The 19,400-nt window shown below is 40.6% G+C and overlaps 1 protein-coding gene across 2 annotated transcripts in view; it reads right to left on the reverse strand.

Annotated features, from left to right (window-relative positions):
• Positions 1-19,400, reverse strand: part of LOC115777097 (junction plakoglobin-like) — a 193,700-nt gene that overhangs the window by 16,835 nt on the left and 157,465 nt on the right. Inside the window, exons 14-18 of one of the 2 annotated variants that reach the window (XR_004019583.1) lie at positions 18,491-18,612; positions 17,073-17,115; positions 10,909-11,401; positions 10,653-10,722; positions 10,112-10,476 (exon numbers count right to left, since the gene is read on the reverse strand). Coding sequence is in view for 1 of the 2 variants with exons in the window: in XM_030724924.1 (XP_030580784.1) it covers positions 17,073-17,115; positions 18,491-18,612 (165 nt within the window). In the remaining variant the exon portion in view is untranslated. The remainder of the gene's footprint in view (positions 1-10,111; positions 10,477-10,652; positions 10,723-10,908; positions 11,402-17,072; positions 17,116-18,490; positions 18,613-19,400) is intronic. The other variant, XM_030724924.1, reaches the window with a different exon arrangement.

Raw genomic sequence — 19,400 nt, forward strand, 5'->3', positions numbered from 1 at the left:
ATGGTTAGGAGGTTGGGACAGCAGTGTTACTCAAAGATGGTGGCAGACTAGTGACGGAGTCCAAAGCTATGTGGGACCAAGGATGTCCAGATGTTAGTAGAGGTCTCAGGAGTCTGACAGATGTTTAGATGTTTTGTTATATAAATATGCCATCAAAACAGGTAGTGCAAAATGGTGATTGGACAGTTCTTTCCAGGGTGACAAGAGAATATTGCTGTGTAACCCCAATGGATTACCTGGGAGCAGACTCTGGAGGCTCATTACTAGGACTGGGGTCATACCCGCTGAGCATTTTGAACCACGGACTCCATCTCACATGAGAGGAGACAGTGCAGGTGGGAAGTAAGATGGTTGTGTCCTCTGAAACAGACTCAGATGTGGAGAATTGTCAAGAGTGGGCATCTGGTTTTACACTGTAGGAGCCAGGCCTGTGAGTGTTGACAAAGTTGAACCAAGAGAAGAATGAATGGATGCTCAGCACCCTCCAACCAGTGTTTCCATTCCTCCAGGGCAAGTTTGACTGCCAAGAGTTCCCAATCTCTAACATCAAAATTTTGTTCTGCTGGTGGGAGGCGAGATAAGCAAAAGAAGTATGTGGATGCATTTTACCTTCCTTTTATTGGGAGAGGAATGTGCTGACCCCAGAATCAGAGGCATCCACTTCAGTAAATTGCTGTGTAGTATCTGACTGGATTAAAACAGGTGCAAAGGCAAACAGGTTTTTGAGGGAGGTGAAGGCGAGTTGAGAAGCATCATTCCACTGCAAAGGAACTTTTGGAATGTGGTAATGTGGTAATGTGACATTAATGAAGTTGTGGATAAACCGACGATAAAAATTGGCAAAGCCCAGAAAACCTTGGAGGTGCTTCTGGGTAGTAGGGACGGCCCAGTTAACTACAGTTTGCACTTTAGCAGGATCTGCCTTGATTTGATTCTTCCCAATGATATATCCTAGGAACGAAACAGTCAACATAGAACTCACTTTTTTGCCTTTGACAAATAGTTTATTCTCCAGGTGTCCCTGAAGCTCCTGCATCACATGGAACTCATGATCTGAGGGAGTTTTAGAGAAAATCAGAATTTCAAGATGAACACAGAAATGAAATGAATGAGGTAGTCACAGAGGATAATGCTGATCAAGGCTTGAAACATGTTGGGGCATTAGTGAGTCCAAAAGGCATAACCAAATACTCAAAATAGCAAAGGTCGGTGGTGAAAGGTGTTTTTCCACTCATCTCTCTCCCTTATCCATAGGAATTGTGCAGATCCAACTTTCTGAATATGGTGGCACCCTGTAGCAGCTCGAACAGTCACCTCAAGGCACTTTAGATTGTAAGACCTCTGAAGTCTTCACATGGTTGAAGACTGTATAAATGACGAGTTTAATTATTATATATATATATATATATATATATATATATTAGGGGTGGGACTTTAATGTGTTAATTTCTAGATTAATTAATTACGGGGAAATTAACGAATTAAAAAATTTAACACATTTTTTTGCACTGGAATGTTTCTCAGTGCACGAGTTCCAGGCAAACAGATTATATCAGAATCAGAATCAGAATCAGAATCAGAAGGTTTTTATTGCCATATGGGTGAACAGGTTCACAGCATTAGGAAATTGCTGCGGTACTTCGTGCTTACAGAAAAAAACAAATAAGTATAAAAACTATAAGACAATATACAAGTATACAAATTGCAAATATACAGAGATATTAGAGCTATAACTATAACACAATATTACAAAATTACAAAATATACAGTGCAGAGACTAATTAAAAGATAAAAGAATGTAAACTATATTCCACTAATATGTACATCAGTGCAATCAGACAGGTGTATCGACGCACGATGTCAAAAATTCAGCGGCCGCATCGTTCGAAGGACCCAGCCCACATTGTTTGCAGCCCACGAAGACCGCAAGGTCGGAAGTGAGCGGCTAGCCTTCATATCAGCTTCACCTGCCCTCATCTCTGCGCAGCTCATGTCGCCTAACCACCATGAGTGCGAAGCACAGCTGTGGAAAAGCAGCTGGTTAAAGGGAGAACGAACTTTTGCTCCTTTTTGTGGTTTAATTTTATTCTTTAATTCAAAATAAGCTGTTAAAACAAGCATGACACATTTCAACATCAAGTAATACAGCTGAGCTAATGATTAATTTCCAACTATATTAAGTGAGACATTAATGTTGAATAAAACTATCCAGTTATAATGCTTAACTTTAATTTCAGGAGTTTGCTTATCACAGGAGCACTTCCGCCCTTCGTTGTTCTGTGTAGTAGATTGGTGGGAAAATAAACAAAATTTTGAAGTTTAAGCTTATGTATATTGATTCATTCATCAACCAAACTTAAATTAATATTTATCATGTCAAATATTTAAATGTGATTAAAATGCGATTAATTTCGATTAATTAGTTACAAAGCTTGTAATTAATTCGATTAATTTTTTTAATCGAGTCCCACCCCTAATATATATATATATAGCACCAAACCACAACAGTCACCTCAAGGTACTTTATATTGTAAGGTAAAGACCATACAACAATTAAAGAGAAAACCCAACAATCAAAAACAACCCCCTATGAGCAAGCATTTGGCAAAAGTGGGAAGGAAAAACTCCCTTCAACATGAAGAAATCTCTGGCAAAACCAGGCTCAGGGAGGGGCAGTCATTTGCTGTGACCAGTTGGGGATGAGGGGAGGGAGACAGGACAAAAGACATGCTGTGGAAGAGAGCCAGAGATTAATAATAATTGAGGGGTCATTCACAATTACCATATTTTTTGGACTATAAGTCGCACCAGCCAAAAAATGCATAATAAAGAAGAAAAAAACATATATAAGTCGCACTGGACTATAAGTCGCACTTTTTTTTGGGGGGGGGGGGGGGGGGTGGTTATTTGATAGAATCCGAGACCCAGAGCAGAATATCCATCTTGAAAGGCAATTTAAAATAATAATGGATTAAAGAACAGGGCGAACACGGTTACGCCTACGTTATGCTAACGTAACACATTCAGCTACATGACGCACAACGAACAGAGTACGTGTTTGGTATGTTAACGTAACATTAACAGTTATTCAGATAACCATAGCATAAAAAACATACTAACAAGTTAACCAAACCATCAATCCACTGAATTCTTCATCCTCGGTGTCACTTCTAAACAACTCCGTACACTCCGTAGGTAGACGAAGCGCCGCTTCCTCTTCTGTGTCGCTTTCGTCAGACTCGTCGTCAGCTGCAGTTCCAATTATTCCAGCCTTTCTGAATCCCAACAGGATGGTTTGGTTGTTACTGAAGCCCATGTTTTCTTGATCCATCCAATGACTTCCAGGAAAGTTGGGTGGCGCATTCTCCCAGTTGCCGTTAAGCTGTGCTCTCCATCCATCATCCACTGCACCCACAGGTTACGCAAGACTGCCTTAAAGCTGCAGTTCACGGAGATGTCAAGTGGCTGGAGTATTTTGGTTCATGTGTTATAAAATTCACATATAAGTCGCTCCGGAGTATAGGTCGCACCCCCAGCCAAACTATGAAAAAAGTGCGACTTATACTCCGGAAAATACGGTATGAACATTTTCCAAAGCGTACTCTTTTTCAGACCCACCCACCACCACCAAAAAAAAGAGTGTTTATCTTTTTTCATGACATTTAATTTCACCTGATTCTTTGGTATTTTAATGTAATAGGAAGTATTAAAAACATCCTTGTCTTGAAAAGTTCTGTAAATCTTGGTATCAAATATACTCTTTCCTATCTATTAAAACATTGTATTGTTTCACTAATAAAAATCCATCCATCCTTTATTTTCTGCTTATCCTTTTCGGGGTCATGGGAAGGCTGGAGCCTATCCCAGCTGTCATGGGGCGAGAGGCAGGGTACACACTGCAATGAACAGATATATCTATTGTCATGATCCGGGGTCCTTTGGACCCTGTGTGTGTTTTTGGTTTGACTTTAACTGATCTGTTCTGGGTTTTTTCTTTTGCTGTGGGGTTTTATGTTTGATTTTCTAGTTCCTTGTGTTTCCCAGTGTTCAGTGTCAGGTCTGCGTCTGTTCCATTTTATTTTGACAGTCTCGTGTTCCCTGTGCTTTGTGTTTAGTTTTGCTTCCCCTTTGTCATTAGGTTCATTTGGTTCACCTGTCGTCCCCTGTTTTTTTCACTTGCCCTAATCCCCTTGTGTGTATTTAAGCCCTTAGTTTTCCTCTGTTCTTTGTTGCGTCATCATCATTGTTTCCCCAAGTGTTTCCCTTCTTTGCTGTGTGTTTTTCTAGTTTAGAGTTTTGTTTTTCTCTTTTCTCCCAGGCTTCCAGTTGTTTTGGCCTAGGTTGAGATTTCAGGTTTTTGTGTTTTTGTATTTTTCAAGTACCTGAAAACAAAGCAGTTATAGTTTAAGTCTGCGTCCTGCATTTGGGTCCGTTCCCTCTCAACACAGGCCCCCCACCGTGACATGTATATATTAGAATTTATAGGGTGGAATCAATTCATTTTGAGTCATAAAGGACATTTCTGTCACATGGTCAAAGCTGCAATCAGTTTTTGGCAATATCGCCCGCCAGTGTTGCCAACTTAGTGACAAAGTCCCTATGCCTTTTCAGACCCTCCCTAGTGACTTTTTTTTCCAAAAAGCGACAAGCAACAAATTTAGTGACTTTTCCAGTGACATTGGCAACTTTTGGAGAGTTCTGGAGATATGCCGATGTTGTGCCAAAAAGTGATTTCTGGTATTTGAAGAGTTTCAGTCAGGTTTCAGAATTCATCAGAGTACAGAAACTGCATTAATAAAGATTAAAAATGATCTTCTCATGATCTCTGACAGTGGACACATCACTGTCATCCCATCTCAGTCCTGTTAGACATCAGTGCAGCTTGTGTTACTGATGACCATAACATTTTATTACAGAGATTATGCCATAGGTATTAAAAGGTATGGCACTGCAGTGATTTGATTTATCTGTAAATGGGGAGTCTTCTTCAAACACATTATAGAATTCCACAGGGTTCTGTGCTAGGTCCAATTTTATTTACACTATACATGCTTCCCTTAGGCAGCATTATTATAAACCAATGCATCGATTCTCATTGTTATGCAGATGATGCTAAGATTTAGGTATTCATGATACCAGATGAAACACATCAGGTTAACCTGCAGGAATGTCTTAAAGATGTAAAGGCCTGGATGATCCCTAATTTCCTGCTTCTAAATTCAGATAAAACTGAGGTTCTTGTACCCCACCCCCACAGTTCAAACCCAATACTTACTCTGAATGGCATTGCAATGCCTCGAGTAACACTGTCTTTGAGTACTTTTTGACCAGGATATGTCCTTCAATGCACACATTAAACAAATATATGTGGGACTGCTTTTTTGCATTTGCGCAATATTTATAAAATTTGAGACCTCCTGTCTCGGAGTGATGCTAAAACTAATTCTTCTAGGCTGAATTATTGTAATTCATTATTACAGGCTGTCCTAATACCTCCCTGAAAAGCCTTTAGCTGATCCAAAATGCTGCAGCTAGAGTACTGACAGGGACTACAATAAGAGAGAGCAGATTTCTCCCATTTTGGCTTCTCTTCAATGGCTCCCTGTTAAATCCAGAATTGAATTTATAATTCTTCTCCTACAAGGTCTTGAATAATCAGGCCACATCTTATCTAAAAGACCTCATAGTACCATGTCACCCCAATAGAGCACTTCGCTCTCAGACTGCTGGCTTACTTGTGGTTCCTAAGACACTTAAGATTAGAATGGGAGGCAGAGCCTTCAGCTTTCAGGCCCTCTTCTGTGGAGACAGTTCCCAGCTTGGATTCGGGAGACAGACACCCTCTCTGTGTTTAAGATTAGGCTTAAAACTTTCCTTTATGATAAAGCTTATAGTTAGGGCTGGATCAGGTGACCCTGAACCCTCCCTTAGTTGTGATGCAATAGGCATAAGGCTGCTGGCGGCTTCCCATGAGTGTTTCTTCTTCACTCACCTCTTTTACTCTGTTTATAGCCCACTCTGCATTTAAACATTTGCTATTATTAATTGCTGGCTCTCTACCACAGCATGTCTCTTGTCCTGTCTCTCTCCTCAGCCCCAACCAATTGCGGCATATGACTGCCCCTCCCTGAGACTGGTTCTGCTGGAGGTTTCTTCCTGTTAAAAGGGAGTTTTTTTCCTATGGTCACCAAGTGCTTGCTCATACGGGGTTGTTTTGACTATTAGGTTTTTTCTGTAATTATTGTAGGGTCTTTACCTTACAATATAAAAGTGCCTTGAGGTGATCTGGTACTATATAAATAAAATTGAACTGAACTGAATTTGCCAAAAAATTATTGGTTGTGTTTAAATAGCTGTAGATTAATTTTTGGCCTAAAATCTGTGAAACCTGTTAAACATCTCATAAATGATATTACGTCATTTTGAGTGAGAAACTACACTCCTGTCACAAGTTCGAAGCTGCAATCACTTCTTGGAAAAGTGACTTTCATATATTCTTTACTATAACTATCACTGGAATTAAAAATGTCTTTTTCCCAAGAGATGTGGCTGAGATGGCTGCAGAAATTGCAACAAATATAACATTACACTTCTATAAAGCGTAGCCAAATAGGACTGGATTGATTATAATGTAGATATATTTATGACTGCATTATTTTATTTGCAAAACAAGTCATTTCTTCTTTTCATATATAAGCCCTTCATAAACCCTGTGCACCACACTCTATTTACCGATATAAGCAAAGATAATAAATTAAAAAAAAAAAGAAGTCAGTCAAATAACAGCTGCATTCATGAAAAGATACAAAAAACTAAATAGCACTTAGAAAGAATATTACATATTACAGGACAGTATACCTCGGTACTACAGTGCAACTGCTCTTGCAAGAACTGTGTAAATTTTCATCTCGATATGTCAAAAACGGTTTTCCATGTTTTAACAAACACATCATCCTTATATTGCAACCGACATGTCATGTAATCCACAGAGATATAGTTGAGTATAACTTTCTGCTGTTGTATCTTGCAAGGGATTTTCTCAGTTATCCAATTCAGGAGAAGGCATTTTCTAGCACCAAAAGTCAATATTCTGTAGAGCTTTCTCTTATATTTGTAACAGGATCAGTTATTCCAAGTAACAAGAATAAGGGATTATTATTTAAATTAACTTTTAATTTTTTTTTAATTAAAAACATTATTTACAAAAAAAAAAAAAAGAATAGGGAATCACTTTTTAGCACAACACAGGAAACCTGAAAACTCTGCAGTCATCGTGTTTTATGTACATACAGCGCTCGTACTGCGTCTCTTCATACACTATGCCATCGCCTGGACCTCTCTTTGGCATAGAGGGGGACCTTCCCCCTCGCCAAAAGAAAGTTTTCTTACACAAAAGTTGGCAATAGTGCTGGCTGCCATTCACCAGATTACGCACAAATTTACGTGTCAGCATAGATGAAAACATGCCAGGAACATGTAGAATTAATGTACATACCTTCTGAATAAAATCCATCATTGTTTTCTGTGGTTTATTGTGTACATTTCCATTTTTAGAGCAATGCTTCCACTTCCTTGTTGAATTTATTTCCAGTGGCTTTGCTTGCTTTCGACTTGCTGTGCAGCACTCACAGCTTGTTTCTGCCCATTATCATCAGTAGAGTCATTTTGTGAATCAACGATGGCCTATTTTAGAGAATTCAAAGAGGTCTTTGAACTGATTTGCCAGACCAAAGGCCATATCGCTGCAGACCATGCAATGGTGTACAAGTGAACGAGAGTAGATGCCTCAGGCATTGGCAGTCAGGCGGCAGTGTTCAAATTACATAGTTCCGACTGACATTTTCTAACTATATGAAAAGCGTTTGTTGGCTGTTAACCCCTCCCCCCTCCCCCCGCCGTACGATTTGTATGCTTTGGAAAATGTCGATAATTGTAAATGATCTGTCATGATTAAATGCAGAGTGGTGTAAACAGAGTAAAAAGAGATGAATGGAAAGAAACACTCAGTGCATCATGGGAACCCCCCCAGAAGCCAGGTCTATAAGCAGCATAACTAAGGGATGATGCAGGGTTGCTGATCCAGCCCTAACTATAAGCTTGATCAAAAAAAGGACATTTTTATACTTAATCTTTAAAATAGAGAGGGTGTCTGTCTCAATCCAAATTGGGAGATGATTCCACAGAAGAGGGCCTGAAAGCTGAAGGCTCTGCCTCCCATTCTACTCTTAAGTATCCTATAAACCACAAGTAAGCCAGCAGTCTGAGAGCAAAGTTTGCTATTGGGGTGAAAAAGTACAATGAGATCTTCAAGATAAGATGGTGCCTGGTTGTCAGAAGAAGGATTTTCAAGTCAATTCTGGAGTTAACTGGGATCCACGGAAGAGAAGCCAACATAGGAGAAATATGCTCTCTTTGTAGTCCCTGTCAGTACTCACTGCAGTGTTTTGGATCAGCTGAAGGCCTTTCAGGGAGCTTTTATGTAAGCTTGATAGTAATGAATTAAAATAATCCAGCCTAGAAGTAATAAATGCATGAATTAGTTTTTCAGCATCACTTTGAGACAGGATGTTTCTAATTTTAGAGATACTGTGCAAAATGCAAAAAAGGAGTCCTGCAAATATGTTTAATATGCATATTGAAGGACATATCTTTGTCAAAAATGATTCCAAGATTCTTGACAGCGTTACTGGAGGCCAAGGTAATGACATCCAGAGTAAGTGTCTGGTTAGATACAGTTTCTAAGATTTGTGCGGCCGAGTATAATAACGTCAGTTTTATCTGAATTAAGAAGCAGGAAATTAGAGGTCATCCAGGTCTTTGCCTTTAAGACACTACTGCAGTTTAACTAATTGATGTCTGTCATCTAGCTTCATGGATAGATAAAGCTGAGTATCATCTGCATAACAATGAAAATGTATGCAATGTTTTGTAAAAATACTCCCTAAGGGAACCATGTATAATGTAAATAAAATTGGTCCTAGCACAGAACCCTGTGGAACTATATTTAACCTTAGTGCGTTAATAAGACTCCCCATTTACAATAAACATTTATTATATAAATATAATTCAAACTACTGCAGCACAGTACCTTTAATACCTATGGGCATGCTCTAATCTCTGTAATAATTATTATAGTCAAGAGTATCGAACACTGCCCTGAAGTCTATGGCAGGACAAGCACAGATATGAGTCCACTGTCAGAGGCCATAGAAAGATCATTTGCAACCTTCACTAATGCAATTTCTGTACTGTGATGAATTTTTAAACCTGACTCAAACTCTTCAAATAAACCACTGCTCTGCAGATGATCAGTTAGCTGTTTTACAACTCTTAAGAATTTTTAAGAGAAAAGGAAGGTTGGAGATTGGCTAAGGCAGCTGGGTCAAGTGATGGCTTTTTAAGTAGTGGCTTAATTACTGCCACCTTAAAAGACTGTGGTACATAGCCAACTAATAAAGGTAGATTCATCATATTTAAGATTGAAATATTAATTAATGATAGGACTTCTTTGGGCAGTCTTCTAGGAATCTGTCAACCTGGCTACAGTGCTGAAAAGTAACCTGGGGTCATTCTTACTGTTTTTTCCAATTAGTGATGAATAGTAAGATGTTCTAGATTTCTGAAGGGCTTTTTTATAGAGCAACAAACTCTTTTCATGCTACATGAAGATCTAAATTTGAGAGAGTCCATTTCCTCTCCAACTTATGATTTATCTGCTTTAAGCTGCACATTTGTGTTATACCAGGGAGTCAGGTACTTCTGATTTGAGGTCATCTTTAGTGGGTAGAAGAGCACCAGGTAATAGATTTATGTCATAGTCATAAGGGTGGTGTGGTGGGAGGGATAAGGCCAGAGATTTACGAAAAACGTCAGCTAAATCATGACAGACATCTGGGACAGATGGCAAAATAGGAGGTTGGTTTGGATTGCTTTGAAGATGGAACAGATTTTATTGAAAGTGTAGCAGATTTCAGATGATGGTGATGACAAAATATGCTCCATCCATTCCAGTTAATGTTAGGGTTAGGTTTACTGAGCCAGGGATGACCAAGAACCAGAGGTGTGAAAGAAGCTTTGAAGAGGAAGAACTGAGTTTGTTCTGTGTGATTACCTGAGAGCGAGAGAGAGAGAGAGACTGGGAGAGTTCTGTGAGTGATATCCGGTAGATGGGATCCATCCAGGGTTGAAACGTCAAAGTGCTCAGGCAGCTGCTCCAGCAGAAGATTTAGTTCCTCAGTGAAACTCTGATCTAAAAAGCTTTGTTCTGCTTGAGAGTCATTAGGGTCTGCACAGACTAAGACTTTGACTGGAAGGTAATCTTGGCAGCTAGACGTAATCTTGATAGGGAAGAGTCATTATTGATTTGGCTGCAAGTATCCCCACCTTTATTGCTGGGCTCTGTCTTTTGGCTGCCATGATGATCCCTGGGAGTTGTAGTTTCTAGAATGCTGATGCTCCCGGATGTGTTCTTCTATCCTGATACATAGTGATGAGTGAATTGAGTGAGTCAGGGAGATCCTTAGCTGCTAATTCACTATTCATTCCTTAACATAACCCATGCAAAAAAGCACTCTGAAGGGCCTTTTGTTCCCAATGACCTTCTTCAGCAAAAATTCAAAACTCAATTGAATAATCTGCCACACTCCGCTTACCTTGTCAAAGGGAAGTCAATCTATGAGCCACAGCATCCAGATGCAAGCTCTTGAGAAACATGTTCCTAAACTTTGAAACAAAATTCTCATAAGAAATTCCAGGGAGCAAACTCAAGACAGCCTTTCCCCCACAGCAGCACTTGTCTGAGAAATAATTCAACCAAAAAGGCAATCTTTGAACAGTCTGTAGCATAGGTGTGGCTTAGTTGTCAAAACACTAGAGTCAAAGACAATCCACCACTTTTATCCAACTCACCAGAGAAGAATTCAGGTGTAGGCAGGAACCTCTCCAGAGGTGCTGCTGGGTTCAAAGGCTGCAGGGTTGGAGAGGAGGGCTGAGGAAGAGGTGCAGGAGAGGTAGTAACAGAAGAATCAGGTAGCGGAAAAGGTGGACTTGGCATAACTCTGAGCTCCGCAATCTTCTGAGCCAAGGCATCCAGCTGTCTGGAGATGTGCAGCATATACTCATGCCTCCCCAGCTGAGCTTCTTGTTGGGCAAGAACCCAGTGAACCGGATCAAAGTCCACTGAATCCATTTAGTGGCTTGATTGTTCTGTCAGGGTCAACTGAGCAGGTGGGAATGTGGGACAAGTTAAAAGGTTTATTTATAGCTGAGTGTGACAAAACTTGAAACAAAGGGATTCCCAGATAGTGAAGGTTCAGGTTCCCAGAACAGGTAAGTCCAAAGCCAGTCTCTTCCACAGCTAACTCTTTCTCAGAACTCTCTCTCTGGAAAACATCGGGTTTTTCTGCACAGAAGGAAAGAGCAGGTAAGTGCAAAAAAAATCCTTGAGCAAGGACAGAGTAAACATGAGTCAAAAGGAGCCGACTTCTCTAATGGTTTTTCTTCAACAATCAAGTGACGACTGAAGGTCAATCCTCTGTTTAAATAGCAGGAACCAAACAGGATAATGGCACACAGGTGTGCTCATCACTTCCAGGTGTGCAGGACTGGAGAATGGGAAATCAAGGGACTCCTGCCCACTGAAATACAGAGGCTTAACTGCATACACATACACACACCATACCCATACTGACAAAAGGAGAGTGGAAGACAGCAACAAAGAGAAGAGACAGAAAGATGAGCCAGTGCAGGAGGACCGGAGAGCCATGATATTTATGCAATACTTTCTAATAATAATGTCTAAGACTCACCATCAATGAACCAGGAATTGCTCCTATCATAGAGCCCTGGGGAACTCCATAATTAACCTTAGTGCGTGAAGATGACTCTCCATTTACATGAACAAATTGGAGTCTATTAGGCCCTATTTACAGAACATTTACAGGCATGTTTCCAAATGAAAGCGATTAACTTTTGGTGTATTTCGGCTTCCTGTTTACATGAGAACAGAGTGAAAACTATACCTTTTGGAAATGGGCTCCAGAGTGGAGCGTTTCTGAGATGTTCCTGTCTCCATTTCCATGTAAAGAGACAAAAAAGCTGCTTTTTGGAAATGGGGTCACTCGTACATGCGCACTATGGTTGCGGCTCCTACAGGTGCTGGTCATAAAATTAGAATATCATGAACAAGTTGATTTATTCCAGTAATTCCATTCAAAAAGTAAAACTTGTATATTATATTAACTCATTACACACAGACTGATATATTTCAAATGTTTATTTCTTTTAATTTTGATGATTATAACTGACAATTATTGAAAACCCCAATTAATTATCTCAGAAAATTAGAACATTGTGAAAAGGTTCAATATTGAAGACACCTGGTGCCACATTCTAATCAGCTAATTAACTCAAAACACAAGCAAAGGCCTTTAAATGGTCTCTCAGTCTAGTTCTGTAGGCTACACAATCATGGGGAAGACTGCTGACTTGACAGTTGTCCAAAAGATGACCTTTGACACCTTGCACAAAGAGGGCAACACAAAAGGTCATTGCTAAAGAGGCTGGCTGTTCACAGAGCTCTGTGTCCAAGCACATTAATAGCGAAGGGAAGGAAAAGATGTGGTATGAAAAAGTGTACAAGCAATAGGGATAACCGCACCCTGGAGAGGATTGTGGAACAAAACCCATTCAAAAAATGTGGGGGAGATTCACAAAAAGTGGACTGCAGGTGGAGTCACCACGCACAGACGTATGCAGACATGGGTTTCAGCTGTCGCAGTCCTTGTGTCAAGCCACTCTTGCACAAGAGACAGCGTCAGAAGCGTCTCGCCTGGGCTAAAGACAAAAAGGACTGGACTGCTGCTGAGTGCGCCAAAGTTATGTTCTCTGATCAAAGTCAAATTTGCATTTCCTTTGGAAATCAAGGTCCCAGAGTCTAAAGGAAGAAAGGAGAGGCACAGAGTCCACGTTGGCTGAGGTCCAGAGTAAAGTTTTCACAGTCAGTGATGGTTTGGGGTGCCATGTCATCTGCTGGTGTTGGTCCACTGTGTTTTCTGAGGTCCAAGGTCAACACAGCCATCTACCAGGAAGTTTTAGAGCACTTCGTGCTTCCTGCTGCTGACCAACTTTATGGAGATGCAGATTTCATTTTCCAACAGGACTTGGCACCTACATAGTGCCAAAGCTACCAGTACCTGGTTTAAGGACCATGGTATCCCTGTTCTTAATTGGCCAGCAAACTCACCTGACCTTAACCCCATAGAACATCTATGGGGTATTGTGAAGAGGAAGATGCGATACGCCAGACCCAAACAGAGCTGAAGGCCACTATCAGAGCAACCTCGGCCCTCATAACACCTGAGCAGTGCCACAGACTGATCGACTCCATGCCACACCGCGTTGCTGCAGTAATCCAGGCAGACAGAGCCCCCAACCATGTACTGAGTGCTGTATTGTCTTAAGTAATATTCTAATTTTCTGAGATACTGAATTTGGGGTTTTCATTATTTGTCACTTATAATCATCAAAATTAAAAGAAATAAACATTTGAAATATATCAGTCTGTGTGTAATGAATGAATATAATATACAAGTTTCACATTTTGAATGGAATTACTGAAATAAATCAACTTTTTCATGGTATTCTAATTTTATGAATAGCACCTGTATATCTACACTGCCAGCTTGTGGCCTAGCAATGGGAACTGTAGCATTTTCAGTGTTTTGTGTTTCCATGTAAATGGAGATCGTTTCTGAAATGTTTCCACATGAATGTGCTACTTTTAGAAAACAAAAATATCAAAACTACACAGTTTCCACCGGAAACGCTCTTGTTTAAATGGGGCTTTAGATAGATTTGATTCAAACCACTGCAGCGCTGTACCTTTAATACCTATGGCATGCTCTAACCTCTGTAATAAAATATTATGGTTAACAATTTTGAACAATGCACTGGTGTCTAGAAGGGCAAGCACTTCTGGTGAGCAGTGGGGAGAGGAGCACCAGGTAATAGTATGACTCAAAGGTGTTGACTCATTTAACCTAACATATTCATCCTGCTGTAATCAAGTTTCTGTAAGGCAGAATAAATCTATGTTGGTCAATTATTAAAAGATTTACCAACAGGGACTTGGAAGAGAGAAACCTAATGTTTAATAATCCATATTTAACTGTTTCATTCTTTGGTGCAGTTGACGATTCTATATTGTGCTTTCTTTGTGAATTTTTATGATTAAATTGATTTATTGATTGATTTATCCTTAGCCAGCAATTTAAAATTTCCTTCTATGTTGCCTGCTCTGGCCCCTAGAAAATAATCAACTATGTTTGCTGGCGTCACTAGCTTCACGTTTCTCAAAACAGTCACAAATAACCACAGTTTGTTCCTTGGCGGATGTGTTGCCAAGTGGGGAATAATCATTAGAGATGTGAACGGGTTGGTACAGATACAATAAGTGAGTACTGTCAATATAATTTTCAAGTAATTCATCAGAGAGTTTGCTTTTAAATAAAAGCATGTGAATATTACACTATGAAATAAGCTGTTATCTAGAGAATTTATAATTAATTGAGCTACACAGATTAAGCTACACAAAGACACCACTGTGACACTCTGTAACAGGAACAGGAAGTGGTATGATACCGCATTGAGACCCAACACCAGCTGAGAGCGCAACCCAAAGAAGTGCCCAGATATGCAGACCAAGCTCTCAGGGACTGAATGGCCCGTAACAATGGGGCAGACAACCCATATTCCTGCAGCACCCCCAAATGATACCATGACGGATGCGGTTGAATGCTTTGTCCAGGTACACAAAACACACGTAGACTAGATAGGCAAACACACACACGCTTGAATATCGTTGAGAGGGTATAAAAGTGGTAAAGCATTCCATGACAAGACAAAAACCGCATTGTTTTTCTTGAATCCAAGGTTTGACTACTGGACAAATTCTCCTTTCCAGCACCCTGGCATAGACCTTCTAGGGAGGCTGATGAGTGTGGTCCCCCGATAGTTGGAGCACACCTTCTGGTCCCCCTTCTTGAAGATAGGAATTACCACCCCAGTCTGCCAGTGCAGTAGCACCACCCCAGATCTTCACATGACGTTACAGAGGCATGTCAACCAAGACAGCCGTACAACATCCAGAGCCTTCAGGAACTCAGGGCGAATCTCATTCACTCCAGAGGTCCTTTTACCAAACAGTTGTTTAACTGCCTCAGTGACCTCGCCCTGCTACCTCTACAAAAGCTGCATCAGTGAGATTAAGGAGGTCCCCAAAGTATTCCTTCCACTGCCCAACTATAGCCTCAGTTGAAGTTAGCAGTGCCCCACCTGCACTATACACCATGTCAGTAGAGCACTGCTGTCTCTTCCTGAGTCACCTGATGGTTTGCCACAATCACTTCAAGGCAGTCCAAAAGGCTCAATGAATTCCTCCCAGCTGTGTTCTACTTGGTCTGCTGGTACCCATCAGCTGCCTACAAAGTACCACGGGCTAATCAAGCCCGATAGGACTCCTTCAGCTTGATGGCTCTCTTCCCCTCCAGTTTCCACCATCTGGTTCAGGGATTACCACCATAACAGGCACTAACCACCTTGCAGCCACAGCTCCATGCAGCAGCCTCAACAATGTAGGTGCGGAGCATTATTTATTCGGACTCAATGTCCTCAGCCTTCGTCAAAATACTGTCAAAGTTCTGCTGGAGGTGGGAGTTGCTGGGCATTCCCAGCGCACCATCACCATATGTTTAGGTACACCAGGTCTGTCTAGCATCTTCCCCCACCACCTGATCCAACTCACTACGTAGTGATCAGTTGACAGTTCAGCTAGTGTCCAAAATATACAGTCATAGATCTGATGGTACTGTTACAAAATCATCCATCGACCTGCATGCATATGGATATCCTTATGTTCAAACATGGTGTTTTTTATGGACAGACTGGTTTGCACAGAAGTGCAATTACAGAGCACCACTTGGGTTCAGATCAGGGAGGCTGTTCCTCACAATAATACCTCTCCAGGTCCCACTGTCATTGCCAATGTGAGCGTTGAAGTCTCCCAAGTAGGACAACAGAGTCACCAGATACGGGACTTTCGAGCATCCCACCCAGTAACACCAAGAAGGCTAGTACTTCTCACCGAGGGCAATTTGAGACTGGAACAGACTTCAGCCCCTCTCAAGGAGACTGGTTCCAGAGCCCAGGCTGTGCATTGAGGTGAGTCTAACTATATCTAGCCAGTATCTCTCAACCTCACACACTACCTCAGGCTCCTTCCCCACCAGAGAGGTGATGTTACATGTCCCAGTAGTAATAAATAATAATAATAAATCCTTCATAGCTGGGGATTGGTCTGCCAGGGCCTCTGCACCTGACCCCTACAACACCTCCTGCAAATGGTGGGCTTACAGGAAGGCGGACCCATGTCTTCTCTTTGGGCTGTGCTCCACTGGGCCCCATAGGCTAAGGCCTGGCCACCAGGTGCTCTCCCTTAAGCACTCTCCCCAGGCCTGGCTCCAGGATGGGGCCCCGGTAACCCTATCTCACGCAGGGTGAACTGTTCCCTTGATCTTCTATAGGGGGTTGTCTGAATCACTCTTCATCTAGCCCCTCACCCTCTTGGGAGATTACCAGGGCAAAAGCCCCAAACTACATAGACCCTAGGATCACTGGGACACAGACCAATCCACCATGATAAGGTGGGAATTTACAGAGGGGCACACATACCATGTTAAATGTTAAAATTGAGAAGTACACAACAAGCCAAAACAACACCAAAGTGCGGCATGACCCAGCAGTTGTGGAATCCTTTTGTGACTCGCACCATGGGTGGCAATGGTAACTATAAACCAGATGTTAGATACAATAGCAAAAACCACAAAAAAAAAAAAAAATCTAAATCCCCTTCAATGGGCCAACTTTTTGAATAATCATGAGTGAGAAGTTACTACACATTTCATATTACCTGTTTAAATGCATAAGTAAAACTTATCAACTCCTTGGCAGAAATGTCAATCTGTGTATTGGTAGGTACATTGAAACAACATTTTCCTGTGCATCGAAGTACTTACCATCAGCAAGATATGTAGACTCCAAAGGAACTGCAGTATGGGCCTGTGAAGACATCGTCAGATATGAATACAATACTCAGACAATACAAGTCTGCCAAGTTGCAGGCATTTTCTCTCGAATTGTTTGGGGCTTATAACAAGCACTTCCATCTAGTTTCTCTTCCAGGTAAAAGTTTATATTGATTCATGAATTGATCCTCAGGGATGCTTTGGCGGTACAGGTGGTGTTGTTCATCAGGGTTTAAGTGTTGGTATCACTCAAAGAAAGAAATTCATTACCCATTATTATTCATTTTTTGAAAAGTAATGCATTATGTTACTTAGTTACTCCCTTGAGAATGTAATTTGTTACATTACTGCATAGCATGGCCTGAAATGCATTATCACATAACTACCCTTTAACAGTAAAAACATTAGGCTACAGTGCCACACACTGACACAAATCCCTCTTCTAATGAGGACACACGCGATCTTTATTTTAGTCCCTAACCTTTACCACAAAGCCATCAGCAGAGATAAAGACTAGCCCAAAGAGCAATTCACAGCCATTTATGTGCTAGCAGCAATGAAGTTTTCTCTGTCCTGGACGCAGTCTGCATTTTACGCTTGTGTTTCTTGTGCAATAAAGATGAAACAAATGTCCATATCACCACCCCTCAAATGTTTTCGACTTCTCCATCTTCTTTCTTCCTGTATACAAACTGAATATTTTTGTTCTATTCACCCATTGTGCAGAAATATTGTATTGCAACTAATGTAACTGTAATTTTAGTACCAAATTTTGCTACAGAAAAATATAATGTGATAATTCTTGCTTTGTAACATTCCTTTTAAATCTTTGTAACATATACTCAACACTGGGTACAACTTCTGTGCTCACGGATAATGGACAGCAGTATTAACAGATGGACTAAACAAACAGTGGACCCAGGAAAGAACCTTACGCTATTCTAAATAGAAGGTCTGGTCATCAGACTAGAACGTTTTGAACAGTTTTGAAATGTTGGGATCTGTGACCCTGAACATTTTTCCAGCCTTTGTGAGCACTGTAACTGACAATACTGAAGCATTAGTTCCAGAAAAACCTATAGTAACCTTTTTTTTTATTTATTTATTTTTTTTTATCTGACATTGTGACGACTTCCAATTCTCACCACGATATGAACATGTTATCTCTTGCTCTAAAAGGAGACTGGCACACTAAAAACATTAGTAATATACCCAGTAAACTGGTAATTATGTAGCATTGCCAAATTTTTGATAAAAAAAATAGCAGGTTAGAGGTTAGTTTGCAGATGATGCAAACTATCCTCTTTGCAAGCCAAAATGAGGGTAACACTCTTTAATAATGTGTAGGGCTTTTGTACCAACATCTTTACGCACAAATACACAGACAGCCATGCACACAGGTGTCTTACCATTTCCCAGGCATTGGGGTCATGTTTAAACAGCGAATGTGTAAGCTCCACTGACACTCTCTTCCTGTAGTCTGAACTCTTGTCTTCCGAAATGCGGAACAACACTGCTGCAGCATAGGTTGCTGTAGGGAGATGGCAACATGAGTTACTTATAAATGTAATGTGGAGTGGTGTAGTACATAGTGTGTAAGGAAGCTCTATGTTACAGGAGTAGTTTCAAGTTTATATTTATATATATATATATATATATATATATATATATTTAAATATATATTTACATACATATTTACATACCGTATTTTTCGGACTATAAGCCGCTACTTTTTTCCCACGTTTTGAACCATGCGGCTTATAGCCTGGTGCGGCGTTTCTGTGGATTTTTCTTTAACCACCAGGGGGCTCTTTAGCAGGATATGAATCATGGGACGTCAAAGTTGGAAATCAAAGAAGAAAGCGCCAACAAGTGCTAGCAGCAGGCACAAAAGAGATTTTTTTCAAACTCCCTCATCATGGAAACCACAAAAAGAACTTCCTATGATGCCGCTTTTAAGTTGAGGGCTATCGACCTGGCACTACAGGAGGGAAATAGAGCCGCTGCACGTAAGCTCGGCGTGAACGAATCAATGGTGAATTGACTTGTTATAACTCAAATTTGGGGTTGTCTGTCCCCCTCTGCTGAGTGCCGAGTAATTGTGGAAAACCGAGAGCGGCGGAGATACCAGCGGCTTATAGCCCGGTGCGGCTTATATATGTACGTTTCCAGTTTTTTCCCAAAAATTTGTAGGTGCGGCTTATAGTATGGTGCGCTCTATAGTCCGGAAAATACGGTATATATATACATATACATATATATATATATATATATATATATATATATATATATATATATATATTTACATATATATATATA

This window comes from Archocentrus centrarchus, unplaced genomic scaffold, assembly GCF_007364275.1.
Source record: "Archocentrus centrarchus isolate MPI-CPG fArcCen1 unplaced genomic scaffold, fArcCen1 scaffold_43_ctg1, whole genome shotgun sequence".
NCBI lineage: Eukaryota > Metazoa > Chordata > Actinopteri > Cichliformes > Cichlidae > Archocentrus > Archocentrus centrarchus.